The sequence below is a fragment of the Nelusetta ayraudi genome, unplaced genomic scaffold (assembly GCF_046127955.1).
Source record: "Nelusetta ayraudi isolate G7.1 ecotype Tasmania unplaced genomic scaffold, CSIRO-AGI_Nayr_v1 ptg000027l, whole genome shotgun sequence".
Classification (NCBI taxonomy): domain Eukaryota; kingdom Metazoa; phylum Chordata; class Actinopteri; order Tetraodontiformes; family Monacanthidae; genus Nelusetta; species Nelusetta ayraudi.
The window spans coordinates 401,398-419,868 of NW_027466077.1; the positions used below are offsets into that span (position 1 = coordinate 401,398).

General features: G+C 48.3%; 1 protein-coding gene across 1 annotated transcript; it reads left to right on the forward strand.

The window, feature by feature from the left end:
• The first annotated feature begins 1,229 nt into the window (after positions 1 to 1,229).
• On the forward strand, positions 1,230 to 16,341 carry nrip2 (nuclear receptor interacting protein 2). Its single transcript, XM_076029935.1, has 6 exons — positions 1,230 to 1,948; positions 9,758 to 10,078; positions 13,281 to 13,363; positions 13,944 to 14,038; positions 14,889 to 14,941; positions 15,822 to 16,341. The coding sequence occupies exons 1-6, from the start codon at positions 1,793 to 1,795 to the stop codon at positions 15,954 to 15,956; spliced, it is 843 nt and encodes a 280-aa protein (XP_075886050.1). The 5' UTR covers positions 1,230 to 1,792; the 3' UTR covers positions 15,957 to 16,341.
• The last annotated feature ends 2,130 nt before the right edge of the window (positions 16,342 to 18,471 follow it).

An 18,471-nucleotide genomic window follows, 5' to 3' on the forward strand; every position in this document is an offset into this window, starting at 1 on the left:
ACAGGAAGCCGGCTCCAACTTCAAGCTGCTAGCGGTGCTCTGCCACTGGCTGGCCTCCGGCACCTGGACCGTGTCCCACTCGTGCCCTGTCGTTGTCCGCTACCAGCAGAGGCCCCTTTTAGATAGACGACGGGCTAATGGTGCAGTTGTACAACGTGGCCATGGGCGAGTGGGCGCGGCTGACGGAGAACACGTACGTCCAAGACGGGCCTCAACCTGACATCTACATTATCATAAATTCCTCCTCTTGGTACAATATCTCTCCACATTTCACAGTAAGCCTGGCTGTTCATGAAATATCCTACCAGCAGGGGGCAGCAATGCTACTTTCTTCCCACCTCACTTTGACAAGGACTCCCTCCCACGGACACAGACAGACAGCGGGCAGTGACACCGGCACGCATGTCTCTGACGGACGTGAGAATGTGTGTCGCCTCAGGTAAAGGCTGACAGAGCAGCAGACTGACAGCAGCTGCAGGAGAGGAAGAAGAAGATGAAGAAAAATTTTGCTATTAAATTTACACAGTAAAAAAGACCACATTCCACATTCTAAAAGTGCCTTAAATAAATACAGATTTACCAAAAATTTAACAAATAAAAATAGATGAACAAATAAATACATGAGTAAATAGATAAATCAGCAGGCTAGCTACGAGAAAATGTTATTGTAACCACAAATGTCTTTAAAGACGTTCAAGTCATTATTCATTTTTATAAAAGTTGGATTCCAGCCTCACTGTGGCAGTGTTATGTCAATTGCCTCCTGAGCTGCTTAGTCTTCTCTTTTGTTGTTTCTTGACACATAAATTGCCATCCTGGCTTCCCCAGTGATAAAGTTGAGAAGAAGAAGAAGGAGGAGAAGAAGAAGAAGAAGAAGAAGAAGAAGAAGAAGAAGAAGAAGAAGAAGAAGAAGAAGAAGAGGGAATGAACATGGACGACTGGGGTTTTTATAGCTGGCTGAGGTGCAGCAGGACGGGCGAAAACTGATCAGGTGCAGGTGCAGGTGCAGGCTCCGCCCCCGCCCCCTGGGAGCCAATCACATCCTGAGAAATCAAAACATTTCACGGATTGGGAAGTGACAGACAGAGTGTGAGCGACCTATGCGAGTCTGGTGTTTGGTGTAGATTCACGACACACACACGCACACACACACACACACACACACACACACACACACACACACACACACACACACACACACACACAGCTCTCATCGGCACAAGGGTGGGTGTGAGAGAGTGTGAGAGATTGAATACACACACATAGAAGCAGAGAGGGAGAGTGTAAGAGAGCGAGAGAATGTGTAAGAGAGAGAGGAAGAGAGAGGGAGCGAGAGAGAGTGTATGTGTGTGAGAGAGAGAGAAAGAGGGAGAGAGAGAGAGAGAGAGAGAGAGAGGGAGGGAGGGAGAGAGCGAGCGGTCCAAGGACAGACACGGCTGAGGGGCGGAGGAAACATCTCTCTCTCTCTCTCTCTCTCTCTCTCTCTCTTTCTCTCTCGCGCTCCCTCTCTCTCTCACACACACATCCTGGCGCTGCAAGCAGAATACACACACACACACTGTAGGAGCTCCCTGGGCTGGACACATCCCCGGAGGCGCAGCAGCAGCACCAGGAGGACGACGACGACGGACGGAGGAGCGACAGAAGCCTCCTGGCCAAAGGCAACATCGGCTTATTTTCCTGGTTGCTGCTGCTGCTGCTGCTGCTGATTCTCACCGTCGCTACACAAGAAAAAAACAGAAGAAAAGAAGGTGGGGATAGAGAGCTGAGTAGCGGAGTAGTGGAGGGAACCATGAGCGAGACGAAGAAGGGCGAGCTGGCCATCAGGGATAAAGCCATCCTGCACCAGCAGCGGCGCCTCAAACAGGCCACCCAGTTCACGCACAAGGACTCGGCTGACCTCCTGCCTCTGGACGGGCTGAAGAGGCTGGGCACCTCCAAAGACCTGGTGAGTGGAGCGCAGGAGGGTGCGTGTGTGTGTGAAGGTCTGAGGCACTAGAGAGTACATAAGAAAATATGCATTTCAGACTGTTGCAACAGCAGATTGTGAGAAATCCAGATGAATTGTTCATAAAAGAAAAGACAGTTCTGCTTTGGCTGGTTTGGATATTGACTGTTGAGCGGCTAATGTTAGCTAATGTGGCTAGGACATCCTGTTGCATCATAGGACACCTTCTCAATTCAATTGTTGGTTTTGCTGCGCCTCCAACCGTGGCTCCAAACAAACACATACAAACCGATTATTTTGAAATTTCAACATAGTCCTGCAAATATGTAAAATAATCAAAACAACCAGCAGCCAAATCTCACTGCTGCTTCTGCTTCTTATCGCTGAATCTGCGAATAACACGTTTCGCTAACTCCACATATTGGTGCTGTATATTGGATTTTTTTCTGTGTTTCTGACCTGTTGATGACATCTCAAACTGAACAAGAGTCCAACCTTTGGTTCCTTTATTCAGTTTCACTTTTGTCACAAGTCCTCAGACTTCTCATAAACTCTGTGCAGAAAATGCTGACTACTGGCAAACAGCCTCTCATACCTCTCACGCCCTCTGCCAGGTGTTGGTTCCGCCCTTTGAGAGAGTGCCTTAGTTCACTTGCAACCTCTATCTAAACGTGGACAAAGCTTTATTCTTAGTGGCAGGCTACAAACTCCGGGCTAAACGCGCTGATTTCTGTACGAAACAGGTGAAAATCCTTCCAGTGTGAAATCCACCTCACTGCGTCTGGCTCTCTGCATACAGCATACAGATGAGGAGACCCTCACCGACCCCCCCAGTGGAAACACAGCGACGGCGCCCTTAGATTTACGTTTTTCACTGGCGAACATTCACGGCGACGGATGGTCCTGAAGCTCCGCCCCCTCCTCCAGAGGCCTCCCACACACTCTGCAGGAACGTCCCCCCTCCTTAAAGATCGCAAAATAATTTATGAGCCCGACCTCCCCGAGACGGGACTCTTGCTTCCGCGGTGGCTTTTCCCAGAATCCCCTGGGAGAACCTCCACACAATCAATCTGCCGCTGAGCGTCGCCAACCAGCGTTGACAAATAGCCCCTTAAATAAATACCCTGAATATTCTGAAAATATTCCGCTTTCGCACAAATGGGTTTTTCTTAATCCTTCCCCGCTGCCGAGCCGAGTTTTCTCATTTCCGTCATAATTCTCGGCTTTAAATAATGTGTGCTTCTAAATGACTTACACACCAGATTTGTCGCTTTCAAAAGGATTTGCATTAATGTGGTCACAGTCCCCTCAGAGGGACTCGCAGAAGACGTCCAAACCGTCAAGTGGGCGTCAAAGCAACGTGGTAACTAAAACTAGCGAGTTCCACTGTCTATTTTTAAAAACAAACAAACAAACAAACAAACAAACAAAAACACAATTTTTGACGTTAAATTTTGTGAAATAACGTCACAAAACAGCAGCCGAGCAACATTTTTCTGGAGGATATTGTCAGCAGAGATTCTCAACGTCACTCTGCTGCCCCCTATCTGTTGGATGTACAAAGAACACGTTCGCAAAATCGTGTCAAACACACAAACGCAAAGAGTGAAAACGAAAAAACGGCAGATGTTATTTCGTGGCCTTTCTTGGCAAGGCTGCACCGAAAAATATGACAACTTAATATCCAACAACGTCAAGCAACTGGATAGTTTGCTTTGCTTTCAATTTCACGTTCAACCCAGAACCTGTGTCTTCCTGCTTGTTGGGAACAGAGAAGCCGCTTTGCAACGGCGGCGTGAGCGCAACTGTGCAGATGATTGGCACGGATGAGCAGCGGCAGAGCGCGGCTGCTGCTGCTGCTGCTGTCCACAGTTTAAAAGTCATCTCGTCCCAGCAGCTTCTGGAAAAATGATAATTGCCACTCTTTTTGACGCCTCAAATCTATTTGTGTTTGAATGTCAGCATTTGCTTCTTTTTTTTGTTGTCTCGTTTTGTTTTGGTCGCCGGTTGTCTTTTCATGCATTGTAGATGTTTCTCCTCCACTCCTCCTCCTCCTCCTCCTCCTCCTCCTCCTATTTATTTCAGCTAACTGGCCTGTCCAGTCTAGTGTGTAATTTGGCAGCAGAGCCCATGTTATGTAAGGCTGAATTTGTTCAGCTTGTTTGCCCTCGGGGGTCTTCTGACTCTCAGCAGCAGCAGCAGCATCATTTCAGCCATGTTGTGCTGCCGAGCGCTGAGGGGAGGTGGTGTGTGTGTGTGGGTGTGGAGGGTGGTGGTGGAGAGTGGTGGGTGGGGGAGGGGGGTAGTGAGCATGAAAAGGGCAAAAAGCGGGGGAAAAAAGGGAAAAAGAAAGCAGCGCTGAAGTGCAGGAGCAGCATAGGGGAAGGAGAGATGGAGAGCTGGAGATGTGGGTCACGGAGGACAAACACCGGGACCATTTATGTAACGAGGCAATGGAGAAGTTTTTTTCTCTCTCTCTCTCTCTCTCTCTCTCTCTCTCTCTCTCGCTCTCCCCCCATCTCTGCGTGTGTGTGCGGAAAGATCTGAGGCCCCTTTTTTGTCCCAACACCTGAGCTCAGCACACAGCCACTCATTGTGTAACTGCCATGTCATGTTGAGCTTCACTGAGCTGCAGCGGCAGGGAGAAATGAGGAAGAGGAGTTGGAGGAGGCGGTGGTGGGGCGGGGGAGGGGGGGGAGGGGGGGGGAGGGGAGGAGGGGAAGGTGGTGGAAATGGAGGAGGAAGAGGAAGAGCTGGAGGAGGAGAAGGACAGCATGGAGCACAACTTTAAAACGAATCACCACAAATAAATGTTCAGGGTTTTCGGGGGAAAGTCACCGTCTGGTTCAGTTTCGTCGCTGGAGGACATCCTGAAAATGCAACTTTTCAGTAAATAAAAAAGCTTTTCTATCTGACCTGAAGGTTCTGCGAAGTGAAAGCAGGTGCGGCAGCTGATCTCCAGAGGTCAGGCTTGCAGTTCCAGTCCCAGTTGTGTTGCAGGTCACAGGCTGCAATATCACACACACTGTCAGCTTTGTCATGGTTTGGACACAAACTGTCTTTTCTTTCATTCTCATGACTATTGACATTGCAGTTTCTCACTGAAGGCATCACAACTACCTATGAACACACATGGAATTATATTGGAAACAATAAAAGCGTCAAATAACTATATTGAAATTCTTCAAAATAGCCACCTTTCATAAAAAGCACATTCAAAGTTATTGAACGTGTTTTTCTTTGCTGCATAATGACATATATCTTGCTCGTATATTTGATGTCTTAAGTATCTATCTGCAGTGTAGAAAGTTGTGAAGCATGTGAAGGTGTGACCAAACTTTTGACTGTAAGTGTATATTGAGGGGTGCTGGGTTCATAAGTCTTTGAATCTGAGAGCCACAAAACAAAAGAGAAAGTGTCGACGTCGCCTCTGCTCTTCCTTCCCCTGCGGCTCAACTGTCTGTCTGCTCGCTCACATCCGTCTCTCACACACCAGGCAGCCGGTGTGCGTGGTGTGCGTGGTGTGCGTGGTGTGCGTGTCTCTGTGCGTATGTGCACGCGCAGGTCTGTCCAATTAGCTCCGCGTCGTCTGCAGGTCCGTTTGAACCTGATCAAAAGCAGCAGAACTGGGCCTTGAACGCTCAAGTGCAGCTTGCAGGAAGTGAGGAGGGAGAAATAACAGAATTGACCGCCAGCGTGGAAACTAAATCGCCGTCCTGCTCCACACTCCCATCTGTCAGCTGCTTCGGCTGCTACAACTCCTCCACAATCCGTCCGTCCTGCTTATTAATGCATTAATTCAGTGTTTTTTCACTGACTGTCTGGGACGGAGGAGGCGACTCTCAGGTGACGCTTCTGTTTTTTTCCCTGCTTAGTTTCCGACCGACGGAGGAAACGCAACCAGCTATAATCAGCCGCTGGCCGCCCCAAAAAGAGACAAAAAAACAACAACCCCCTTAAACAAAATAAGGCAGGTGCTCAATGATTAGCCGAGCGAGCGAGAGAGTCGCGTCGTTTCTCTCGGGAAGCCGCAAAAAACAGATGACGCAGGCCGTACGAGCTCCTCCCTCGCCGGACTCCCTGAGCTGCAGCGGCGACAGCCCAGAAGGCCGAGCGACGACGCGACAACACAACAATACAACAACACCGCTGTCTCTCCTCCTCTCCCTCCTCCCCTCCCACCCCGCCTCCTCCTCATGATCCACCGAAAAAAACAGAACCGAAGCTAAACACAGGCTCACGTTATCATTATCTCCGGGACAATTAGGTGGGAGTGTGAGCCTGAGGCCGCTCAGCGTCATCTGGAGCCGTGGGAGGGGGCGGAGCCTCAGCTGCCTCCACTAAAAATACCTGACAGACAAAAAAAAACAAAAAAAACAACAAACACAAGAAAACAGAGAAGCTGACTAATGATAGCGAGGCTGGAGGATGAGTTGTGTTTGTTTGCTGGTCATGTGACGCCCCCCCGCCCCCCCGGGTCCAGACTGCTGCTGCTGCTGTTCTCTTCCTGTATTATTTTAATCTTTTGGGAGTCTCAAAGTCACACGAATATGATGCTGGCGGCCGCCATAGGTCACAATGGTTTCGCGTGAGCGCAAAGTTTGTGACCTGACGCCGACTCATCTCACAGCCTGTAGCACGGTTAAACAAACAAAAAACAAAAACAACTGCTGGTGACTCACAGCACAGCGGCAGAGTCGGGGTCGTTTCATCAAAGTGAAGGATTTCATGCCGACAGCTGAAGATACTTTTGGAGATTAGTTCAATTATAAGCGACTGGTGACTTGGTGTTTCGGGGCTGCTGCTGCTGCTGCCTGGTGGAGACAAACTGATGGAATTTATCCAATTACATGTTAATATTAACACATCCACACGGCCATTTGCATATATATATATATATACATATATACATATACATATATACATATACATATATATATATACATATATATACATATATATACATATATATATATATATATATATATATATATATATTTATATGTATACACACACACCCCCATATAAATCTATAAATATATATATATTTATATTAAACAAGTAACACAGAAGAACACAGAAGAACTCATGGAACTCAATTAGTGGAAGGTGAACATGGAAGAGAGGAGCTGCTGACTGACTGACGGACTTGAGGCCACCGCTGAAGTCCCATAATTAGTCTGTGAGGTAATTAGCCTCTGATCTGAGTCACGGAGGGAAGAAAGAGAGTGAGCGAGAGAGAGAGAGAGAGAGAGAGAGAGCGAGAGAGGACGATACGAGGGGGAGAGGTTACTGGGGTCACGTATGGCCTCCTGCTCCTGATTGGTCGTCAGGCCTCGCACTGAAAGACGGCGACAAATTCCTGCAACAACCCCGACAACTGGTCTCTTTAGGAGAGCCTGGGGGTTAAAGGTCAGTCAGCCCATTATGGGATGTTAATTTTCCACAGCTGAACCACGAAAGGCAATAAACATTTCACTCGTTAAAACACACAGGAAAGGTGTAAATCTGCTCTTAAACTGAATGACTGTTTTTTACCTAAAGTTGTGGACAGAAACAGACGTACGAACACTGAGAGGGTCAACAAAGCAGCAACGCAATGTTGTTGATTCTCTGCATCTGACAGTCAGCAGCGGGAGACGGCAGGAGGCCGTTAGGTTGCTGAGCAAAAACTCCAATCAAAGGGGTTGAAGGACTCTCGAGGACCTTAATCACCTCCCTCCCCATTGACCTTCAGTCACCTTCAGCCACGACACACTGAGCAGTGCATCCTGGGTAACAGCCCAGAGGGTCAGGGCTGAAAACAGGCGCCAGGCGTCTGAGAGCTGCGGGGAAGACGATAAGAAACGGATGGAATTATGTCGAGTTTTCCGTCTATCGGATTAAATCTCTGCGCTTGGAGGAGGAGAGGGAGGAGAAGGAAGAGGAGGAGAGGAAGGAGGAGGAAGAGGAGGAAGATTAGAATGGGAAGGAGGAGGAAGAAGAGAAGGAGGAAGAAGAGGAGGAGAGGAAGGAGGAGGAAGAGGAGGAGGATTAGAATGGGAAGGAGGAGGAAGAAGAGAAGGAGGAAGAAGAGGAGGAGAGGAAGGAGGAGGAAGAGGAGGAGGATTAGAATGGGAAGGAGGAGGAGGAAGAGGAGGAGGAAGAAGAGGAGGAGAGGAAGGAGGAGGAAGAGGAGGAGGATTAGAATGGGAAGGAGGAGGAGGAAGAGGAGAAGGAAGAGGGAAGGAGGAGGAGGAGCAGGAGAAGGGGTATTAAGAGGAGGAACAGGAGGAGGCGGAGGAAGAAGAGTAGGGTTAGGGTTAGCGTGGAGGAGGAGGAAGAGGAGGAAGAGGAAGAGGAGGTGGGAAGGGAACGATTCATGTCGTCCTGCTGAGACCTCCCCTCCCACCCCCCACCCTCTGCAGGGATTCATAAAGTTTATCTTTCGATTCATGACAAGCCGGGCGCTAAGCCGGCCATGCTGTCATCAACGGTGTCCACTCACTCCCTCACAGCAAGGTGGCGCCGTGCTGACCTCTTCTGACCGTCCGTCAGCTGTGATTGTGGGTGAATGGTCCTGACGAATGACCCACCGACCTGCTGACAGTTTTATGGAATGCAAGCGACAATCCGACCAATCAGCGGACGACCTGCCGCACCTCCTGAGAGCCAATCAAAGAGCCTGAATCACTGCTGCCTTGCACTTGTTCTCGCTCTGTGGGGCGGGCGTTTCTATAAACCTTTAGCTTCCTGTTTGTTTAAAAGGAATGTCTCAAAGTGGCGTTTTAAAAGCTGCTCTTTGAAAAAACAAACAAACAAAAAAAGAAAAACCTCCAAGTTTGACGGTTTGACAGTGAGTCAGCGCTGGTGTTGGCCGACCTGCTCTCCTCCCGTGGCCGTGATGTGATTACGCAGGAACAGACGGCTCGAAATATAATTTGGCCTTGATATGATTCTGCAGTGGAAGAAGGTCCATGTCAGTGTGGATACGCTCATTAATCTACATTAACGCAGGAGACGGCTGGACGTCGTGGGGAGCCATGACAAACAGCGAGACTGAAAGCAGTTTCCTGCCAGTCCGAGCGGCCACCATGAAACCAGGAAAAACGTCGACGTCGGGCATCAGCGCCTCCGACGACGGCAGAATTTGATGCCAACTGACGCTAAAAGTGGGCAATTTGTGAAAACGTTTCCGACGAAAACTACACAGAACATGCACGCATTGTGTTGAGAGAGGTGGTGGAAAATAAGATGAAAAAAAACAAACAAACAAACAACAACAACAACAACAATCAATTGGCTTGAATGAGCCTCAGCGCCAACGTGACTCTGTCCCTGGATCGCGCACACGACACGGGCCGAGTCCACGCAACCTCTGGCCCTTTAACACATTGGCCCACATTTCTTGCCTCACACGGGGCCCAGCAGCAGCAGCAGCAGAAGCAGCAGCAGCAGCAGCAGGTCTCCGGCATCACCAGCCTGCAGTGACGTGCAGCAGCAGCGGCGGTGGCAACGCCGAGATAAAACTCCTATAAATATCTTTCCAACCTTGCAGACGGCGGAGAAACGAGCCCACTTTGTCACTTTGCCTTTGACACACAAATGGCCCGAAATGACTCAAATGGGTGGATTTTTTTTTTTAAAGCACACAACTCTGTCTCGGTCTGCGTGTAAGAGGTTATGTTTTCTTTTCTGAGATAAGATGCGGACACAGATCTACAGCAACGCAGCTTGAGTGAAAAATCTAAAATCTAAAAAATAAATTGCCGATTATTTTCTCCAGACTCAAAACTCTCCTCTCCTGCTCCCTCCCCACCCCCGTACTAGCAACCTCACAGCATCGTGCAGCGCCGCCTGCTGGAGGGGAACATCACGCGGCTGCGGGGCGAGGGGGCCCGCGACCCCGGCGCCAGGGTGCGCTCGCCGCTGGCCGACAACAAGGACGGCGCCGGCGCCGGCGGCGAGGCTGAGGAGCGCAGTGAGAGCACGGCCGACGACTCCACGGAGGAGCGCGAGTCGTTGGAGGAGAGCGAGAGGAGCCTGCGCTCCGACGAGGACGATGAAAGCAGCGAGGCGGCGGCGGCGCGGCCCAGGGGCGGAGCCACTGATGGCCACGGCCTCCTCACGGCCCTGGTGGTCCAGTGCAAGGTACAGCAGTGGCTTCAATCACGGTTGGTCGTGGATGTTTGCCGAAAAAAGCGTGCAGAAGAGAGTGAAATTACGATCCGTCTTCCGAAACTAAAATTAGCTTGCTAACCGAAGATCTAGCTGAGATTTTACGAGAATGACGTTTGTTTGCTTTTGTTTGTTTACGTTTGTTTGCTGTCAACAAGGGTTGTTATATTTTTCTCTTTGATTGTAAAAAATATTTGTCTCCTCTTCCGCCATTTTCACTTGAAGGTAACTGGTCACGTGACCCCGTACGTCACGTCCGGTGACGTGGAAATGTTTCAATGACACTTTTGCGATATGCCTCTATATCGATTCGTCTGGAAACCCCCTCATGAGAGCTTCAAAGCCTTTTAGCCATGTTTGAGAGGTTTTTCCAAGTTTAGGTGTTTCCATGGCCATTTTTTATTGCGATGTTTAGGTTTTACGCAATTCCAGGGCTCATGGAAACGCAGCTACTGAGTCCTGATAATTTGTCCTTTTGGCACCAACCCTACTCTGACCTAATCTTGATGACATCACAGGCTAATACACATGAGACTGATCCGTCTGGTTTTCACCTTCAGCCGCTGTCAATAGCAGCAGCAGCAGCCTCAGATAAAACCTGCTACCGACATCGTCGAGATTCATGAGAGCAGAAAGGTCACCGACACTGGGGGTCAGTCTGACCTTATGCCATTTTAGGTTGCCGTTGTTTTTAATCCAAATTCACGCAAAGGAGCCAGATTAAAGACGTGACTGAAACAAAACAGAGCGAAGGCGGAGAATTGAGAACCATCCTCACATTTTACTTTCCGAGTGGTGCTGCTCTGTGAAAGAACAGCGAGGCCACGACAGGCACTGAGGACAAAAGGCTCTTTCATCATGTGAAGGAGATCAATAATCTCCCAGCAGCTGCTCTCCGCCTCAGTCTCCCCGTCCTGTAACGTCGACTGCAGCAATTTGAGTGTTCCCACCCCCGCCGCCACGAGTCGGTGCTTTGTTCAGGTTTTTATCATCAACTTATTCAATGCAAAGCACTCTGGCTGGCGTTCGCTCTCTTCCGAAGCAAAGGGATTTCTGCAGAAGAGACAAAGGAGCAGGTTTGTGGCAGCCGCTGATAAGCACAACAGGCCTGCGGAGACAAAAGGAGGAGCGAATCAGCTCAGTGTCAGGGATCAGGGCGAGGAGTCGTGAAAAAAAAAAAGCCATCAGGTGGAGTGGAGGAGGCGTCGATCTGAATATCACGGCCAGAGAGAGAGAGAGAGAGAAAATAGTCTGCTGAGGGAACAGGAAGTCTCTCTCTGTCATGTTTTTTTTCCCCCCCAAGTCAGAATTTGACTGGACCAATCACTGTCCTCTGAGGAGAAAGAGGGCGGAGCTGCATCCGGGCTTTAGCTGTAACAGGAACAGGAAGTAAACATGATATTTCCCACTCCATGGTCACTAGGAGGATTCCCCACTGCTGGTTCTCTAAAGATCAACCCCATTCCCTCAACAGTAGTGAAGAATGGCAATTCACTGAAACTGGCAGTGGGGATCCGGTTGTTGTCGATGGGGGAGGGAGGAACATCTAAATTATGGATGTGGTGATGCGCGGTCGTGAGCTGCGCGGGCGCTGCCAGCAAAGGTGCTAGCACAGCTCAGGCATGCTGAGCGTCCATATGTCCCGAGAATGTATCTCATTTTGTTTCCACTACGTCACTCTTGTGTTTTTTTCTTATGACATCACTGCTTTCCACGACGTACAGGTTTGAGGCATACAGAAGCAACGACGATGTGAGCGATGCTCTGCTAGCGGAGCAAAGTCTTTATGCAAAACATTAAAATCTAAGCTAAACTAGGCTAAGTTAGGGGCGTTATCTTCCCTCTCATTTGACTTAAGTTTAACCCCTCGAACCTGCGCTGACGGTTTTTCAATCCACAAAACAACCAACCCTGACATTAGCGCGATAGCCTAGCTTAGCACAGCCAACAAGCACAGCAGAAATGTAGCGTCATTAGCTTTTTTATACAAATGGTTTTGCATTCATTTATTCTCGGTCTGCCAGACCTCTGGACGTAATTAGCAGCGATTAGCTTCTTGAAGCCGCGCAGCCAGTTTGCCGACGGTTGCTCATGCTCATGGTAGCACATGCGAGAATCATTGGCTCTAATTGATAGTCTTTTATTATCAATGTTATCTGATAAGTAAGAATGGCTCTAAGTGATAGAGGTGAGATGTGATGAGCCATCGCCAGTGAGCAAACTTCAATTATGAGGTGATGAATGTAAAAATGTGAAAATAATGATGACAACACTGATAATTTGCAGCCGATCGAACCACCGACTGGCTGCGGCTGCATGTCGTTGCTGACTAATGAGCACAATCCACTCATGCAGCATACTTGGTTAATATTTCATGAGAAACTAATGTGTTCTGTTTCGTCTGGATCGTTCATTTTTTTTTCTTCCTCGAATCGTGCCTGCTGAAGCAAGGAATTGGGGGAGAAAAAACAGCAGTTTGGTTAATAATAAAAGCAACTCGTGATGTTTTTTGTTTTTTTTTAGATTAACGGAATGCTGAGTGTTTGGCCAAAAACAGTCGACGAAGATGAAAAAAGTGCCAGTTTTGCAACGGGAGAGTTATCTTGTCCACACGCTCGGCTGATTAATCACTAACCAATTCAAAATTGGTGTATTTTCCAAACAGCCTGAACGTTTAAATGAAGCTGCGTGTTCTGGTTCCCCAACAGGGGCGGTTGGGACAAGGGCCACCACCAACCGGGTTCGTGGGGTGCAGCTCAAAATGTTCTGTTATTTCAGGGCAGCATGAACTGGAACAAGCTGGCCACCAATAGAATAGAGGGTCCATCTTTTAGGTCTTTTAAGGTGGAGCTCAGCTTTTTCGATCAATTAGTTATTATCATTTTTTTTAATGCGTATGGTCCTTTGTGTTTGTGTAGTTTCTTTTTATGTTCATTGCTTCATGTGGGGACTACAGATGAAAGTCTACGTCCTTGCTAATTCCGGCATATTTACACCACATCGTGAACGTGCTGTTCATTTTTTTAATTGGATATTATTCAATTATTCAATATGCAATAAATAAAAATCATCTTAAAAAGCCGGCTTCCAAAGGTTTCCCTGAAAATTCTGCTAATTCCGCAAAAAAAACAAAAAGACAATGTATATTCTCTGAGAACTCCTCTTTACTCCACAGTGCTGTGAGACTGAAGTCAAGGCGTCCGTCGACACCGGCAGCCGACACAACCACATCTCCGCCTCCTGCTGCCGCAGGCTCGGGTAAGACGCCTCGAAACACGACTCAAACGAGGCACCTGACACCTTCAGAGGCTTTCCGTACACACACACACACACACACACACACGCACACACACACACACACACACACACGCACTCCGACTAGCCCAACCATCCCAACCGGGGCGGTTTGAGAGTAAAGATGCAGAGGAAGTTGAAGAGTTCATCTTTAAAAGAAGCGGCTAAAAATAAGCGTTTAATCACGGCCGCCTCTTATCTCTGCAGGAAGGGTTTTCTTCTTCTTCTTTCCCTCCTCCTTCTTGACATCACCTCTACTGTATCTTTGAGACGTTAACGTTCGACAGGAAGTGCGGCAGTGTGCAGTGCACGTCGCTGCTGCAAAAGTGTGCAGAGAATGACAATGTTGCCTGCGCCTCGCTGGAAAAGAACAGCAGCGGTCGAAGCAGCTCGGGAGCAGCAACAACTCACCGCCGACGGCGACGCGACAAACACTGAGAAAATTCCTCGCTGCCAAAAACGAGTTGAAGCAAAAAACAAAAATGGTGGAAATGAAGGCGTCTGCGATGTTGACGTTGTGATAATGTTGTGTTTGTGTTGCCAGACTGGCGCCGGTGCAGGAAAGCTCTCCGAGCTCGGTGACGGGTCTGAAGCTGCAGCTCGGCCGACGGAGTGTCCAGTGTTCCGCTTATATCAAAGGTGAGCGAAGCGCAGAGGTTCTCAGAGGTTCTCAGAGGTTCTCTGCTGATTGTCACGACAATTTTTCATGGCCCCTGACCCTGACAATGGTGAAAACCTCATGTTTCGCGCCTCCGCCAACATGGCTCTGCACCCCCCCCGGCAACCATTTTGAGAAACACTGGCGTAGCGGAATGTGTGCTAGCGTAACATGTGAGTGAGCATGCCAAGTGTTGCGACTGCGACTGGTGGTCTGGCAAACTAAGATATAACCAAAATTCACTGAAGTGTTTTTTTGGTTATATTATGTCATCAACATTTGAAATAAGAATAAAATTAAACTTTGAAAAAAAGATGCAGCAAAAATGTTGCTTAACAGCTTGTTTTCGCAGTAAATCTTGCGCCGAGGAAATAAAATGACTGCGAGGTCAATGGGATTTTACGAGAATAACATTCATTTCTGCTTTGATTTTTTATTTCTTGCTGCTGCTGCAACATTATGCAAGTCGGAGCAACAAACAATTCAGTCTCTATGCAGGCTTTGACTCATGTTGTCGTTTGAGCTTGATGACGGTGACGGACAGCAATTGTCGCCGTGGCTCAAACGACAAAAAGAAAACAGTCAGTTGAACAAAGACACGGAACACCAGTAAATGTCACTCCCAGTTCGATGAAAACTAAATCTACTTGTCTAGCAGTTACATTGACAATCAACCGGTGGATCGCAACACTGCCACCTAGCTGTTGGGAGTGGAATTTGAACATATATTTGCATTGGATCTTGAACAAATGGGAACTTGATGTGACTTGAGCACAATTGTGAGATTTTTCACCGTGTTGTTGTGTTTGAATTCCCCCTCCTCACCCACAGAGGATGAGACGTTTGAGCTGTGCCTGGGCCTCCAGACTCTCCTGGACCTCCAAGTAAGACCCCTCTCACGTCACACACTTCTACTACCGGGTCTTCTGGGAGGGAAACAAAGCCTCCTGGTCACAGAGGCGGGCAGGAGAGGGGCACGCTGGGTACATTTATTCCAGCTGAGTGCAGGAATGACCTTCACGAGAGCCATTCGATTGGGGCGAAATGCAATTCGGAGACCAGCGAAGGAGGCGACGCAAACTAAACTGCTTTCACTTGTGTCATCAGCCAATGAGCTTCATCTGGTTAGCATCTGGCAACAGATCTAATTTCCACTGTGACCCCGGGGGGGAGGTCGGTAATGAGCTCAGATTTCTGTATAAATTTAAGAAAAAAAATAAATAAATAAGAGAAAAAGATTTTTCTCCCTGAAGGACGTTAACAGGAGCATTTTCAGCGTTGGGCGCCTGAAACTCTCGTCACGACAAACGTTAGAAGGGATTAGTGGTGTAAACACGGCGGCGGTTTCGCTGCTGCTCTCAGCTGAGGGATTCCTCTGCGACACTCGGCACCATCTCACGCATATCAAATCCTGCTTGCCGCCGCATCTGTCTGCTTTTTCATTAAGCGATTCTGGCAGCTGGTGATGCTTGCAGTTCCTATTGCAAAATACGTTGTTTGTTTATTTTCTTTTAAAATGATGAATTACAAAATCACAGATTTTTTTTTTAGAGGTGGAAATTGCAGAAATCGTTGGTTAAAGTGGAGAATAAACTCATCATAACAGTTTAGGCAGATGGTTTACTGCCTATCTTGAGAATCATTAAACAAAAATAAGGTGGGGAAACTGTGAAATTCGACACACAGCAACAAGACAAAGAAACAAACAGCCAAACCAACATTGTAGACCAACGCCCTGGTGATGTTTACCTGTGTGCCCTGCAGTGCTGCCTGGACTTCAGCCGCCAGGTCCTGAAGCTGCAGAGCGTCGACGAGGACGGCAGCGGCGAGGACCAGCTGCCCTTCCTAACCCCGCCCTCTGACAGCCAGTGCCAACACGACACCAACGAGAACCTGTGAGAGCCGTCCTGACGGCTCCCTGGAAAAAAACCCACTGGATGGGGCGGCGTCTGTGTCCGGACTCGTCCAATCACGGCGTGCAGCTCCGCCCCCTCTCAGCACACGGACAGGCGGTGGCCACCACTGCCGCTGTCCTCCAGTTTACATCGTCGTGTTTGTAGGTGGCCATGATTTTTTTCTTCTTCGACTGCTGAGTTAGTTGGTGGGCGGCGGAGGCGTCTCCGTCTTTCTGATTCTTCTGTATACTCAAAATGAACCCTGTGTTGAGCTGCACCGGCGCTGTCGGAGAGAAAAAAAAATACATATTTTAATCAATTAAATGGAACTTTAGTGGAATACTTGATGACACACACACACACACACACACACACACACACAGAAATACTTTAAATCATTAATCAGCCTTAAGAAAAAAAAAAATCCAAAATGATCTTTTATACTGTGGGGAGAAACACTCAAATAGCACAAAAACACAGGTCCAAAGGTAAAACTATCGGCAAATAACTCACGAACAGCCCCTTTAATTTTCCCAAAAGTAGTATTTTTTTTTTAAAACTAGCATTGTTTTGCCATTGGTTTCCAACTACCCAGGAAACTTGCAACTTCTTATCTAATGCCTATACTGGAATCAGCCACCAGGGGGCAAAACAAGATTTTAGCAAATTTTAAGTTGCATAGCCAAGGAGTCATTGAGTGAGTTGGTTTAGCCCACTGATCTAAAAACCTCTGCCAATAGACGCTACAAATAAAGCTCAAGTCAACCAGTGAGGCATCAAAGGTTGATAGGTTTACCTTTGGACTGATTGAGGCTAGGCTAGGTTCACTGCATTAGTACCAGTCGCTGGTCAAGGACGCCAACAAGGCGATTTTCCTGAAACCTCAAACTATACCCAAGAAAAAAAAAACAATCAAGGATTTAAAGATGTTGGTACTCAGGATGTTTCGGGGAACTTTTGAGGATCTAAATGTTATTTTTTAAAAGCAGTTTGGTTCAGACGAGGCTACCTCCTTAAGAGACGCGGACAACAAAGAGATCGACACTCTCTCATTTTGTAAAAGCCCCTTCTCTTTACTTCCCCCGTCGGAGGACACATAATTTTCAGTGGCTGAGAGAGAGTTCCTTTTGAAATCCCCCTCTTATTGTTTTTAGGGTTAAAAAAAAAAAGATCCTGGTCAGCCGGCGAAACTTGAGTCAGACTTCAGAAATAATAGTTAAAAAAAAAAAACATTCCATCTTGCATGACTTTGTAAAGCCTTTGTATAAGTCTGCATGTTTGTGTTCTAGTCTGACTGTCACGTTGGGACTCTGCTGGGGTTGCACATGTGTCCAAATGCACATGCGTGCGCTCAGATTGTTTAACTTTGTCTTTCACGTGGGAAATAAGAAGTGGACCTGGTCATGGACCAGCCTGGGACCTGGACTAGCCCAGGTTCTGGTCCAACCTAGGTTCTGTACTATCCCAGGTCCTGGCCCATTAGTGGACCAGCTTGGGTGCTGTACGAGCCTGGGTCCTGGACCAGCCTGGGTGCTGGACTATTCCAGATCCTGGACCAACCTGGGTCCTGTACTAGCCCAGGTCCTGGCCGATTGCTGAACCAGCCCGGGTCCTGGACCAGCCCAGCTCCTGGACTGCTTCCCTCTGAGATCTGCCAAAACGCTGCCCAGCTGCCTTCCCTCTCCTCCAGGAGACGCCCATCACTGCGCCCAGTGAGGATGCACTCTGTGCCAAGGCCGACTCCGTCCACTCACTCTGCTCTTCATTCAGGGGGGCGGTCTCTTTAGTCCCGCCTCTTTGCTTCGCCTTTGCTTTGGTTCCATTCGCCCACACCGACACCTCACGGTGGCTGATTCTGAGAGGAGAAGACTTCTTCTCTCCTGACTTTCCGCGTTCTGATCAGAACAGTCTCATTGTTTTTTTTTCTTTTGCGTGTCGTAACTTTCCTGTGCCGTACCGAGAGGAAAAAAGTTTTATTTTTGGTTATCCTTCTTCATCTACTTCTTCTTCTTCTCCTGAACAGTATTTTATCTGCCCAAATTAAAAAGAATCTGTATTCTGGCTAGCTCTGTTTCTGTGTCCGTGTTTCATCCATTGCATCTGCGGCTCGCTGCAAGGGGAGCTGATGCGAGAGGGCAGCAGGTTGAAGTCTCCATCTGTACCAGCGAAATGAGTCACCAGGCCGGCCGTGGGTTGGCCGGCACTCCGAGACTCTCTGCTTTCACTGGCCCTCACAGGAATTCCCATGATCCGTGCACTCCCCGTACGTGCCCTTCGCGGGTACATCCTGCTATATAAAGAACGGTCCGAGCAGAGAAAGCAGATGTTCCCACAACGCAAGACTCGTTTAAAGCTCATTTAAATCTCCTCATAGACTCTCAGAGACGATGAGGAGAGAGACTCCAAATCTGGAATGAAACTGTAATCAGAGCGACCAGAGTGAAAGTTTCACAAGTCCGATGGTTTAATTTCACACGTCTTGTCAGCAGCAGAGAAAAGGCTGCAGGTCCTTCAGCTCT

Excerpts from the sequence above, each read along its gene's own strand:
- nrip2 (XM_076029935.1), top strand. The coding sequence starts at position 1,793 with ATGAGCGAGACGAAGAAGGGCGAGCTGGCCATCAGGGATAAAGCCATC. Across the intron at positions 13,364-13,943 it reads TCCTGCTGCCGCAGGCTCGG|ACTGGCGCCGGTGCAGGAAA; the intron begins GTAAGACGCCTC and ends TTGTGTTGCCAG. Across the intron at positions 14,039-14,888 it reads GTGTTCCGCTTATATCAAAG|AGGATGAGACGTTTGAGCTG; the intron begins GTGAGCGAAGCG and ends CCTCACCCACAG.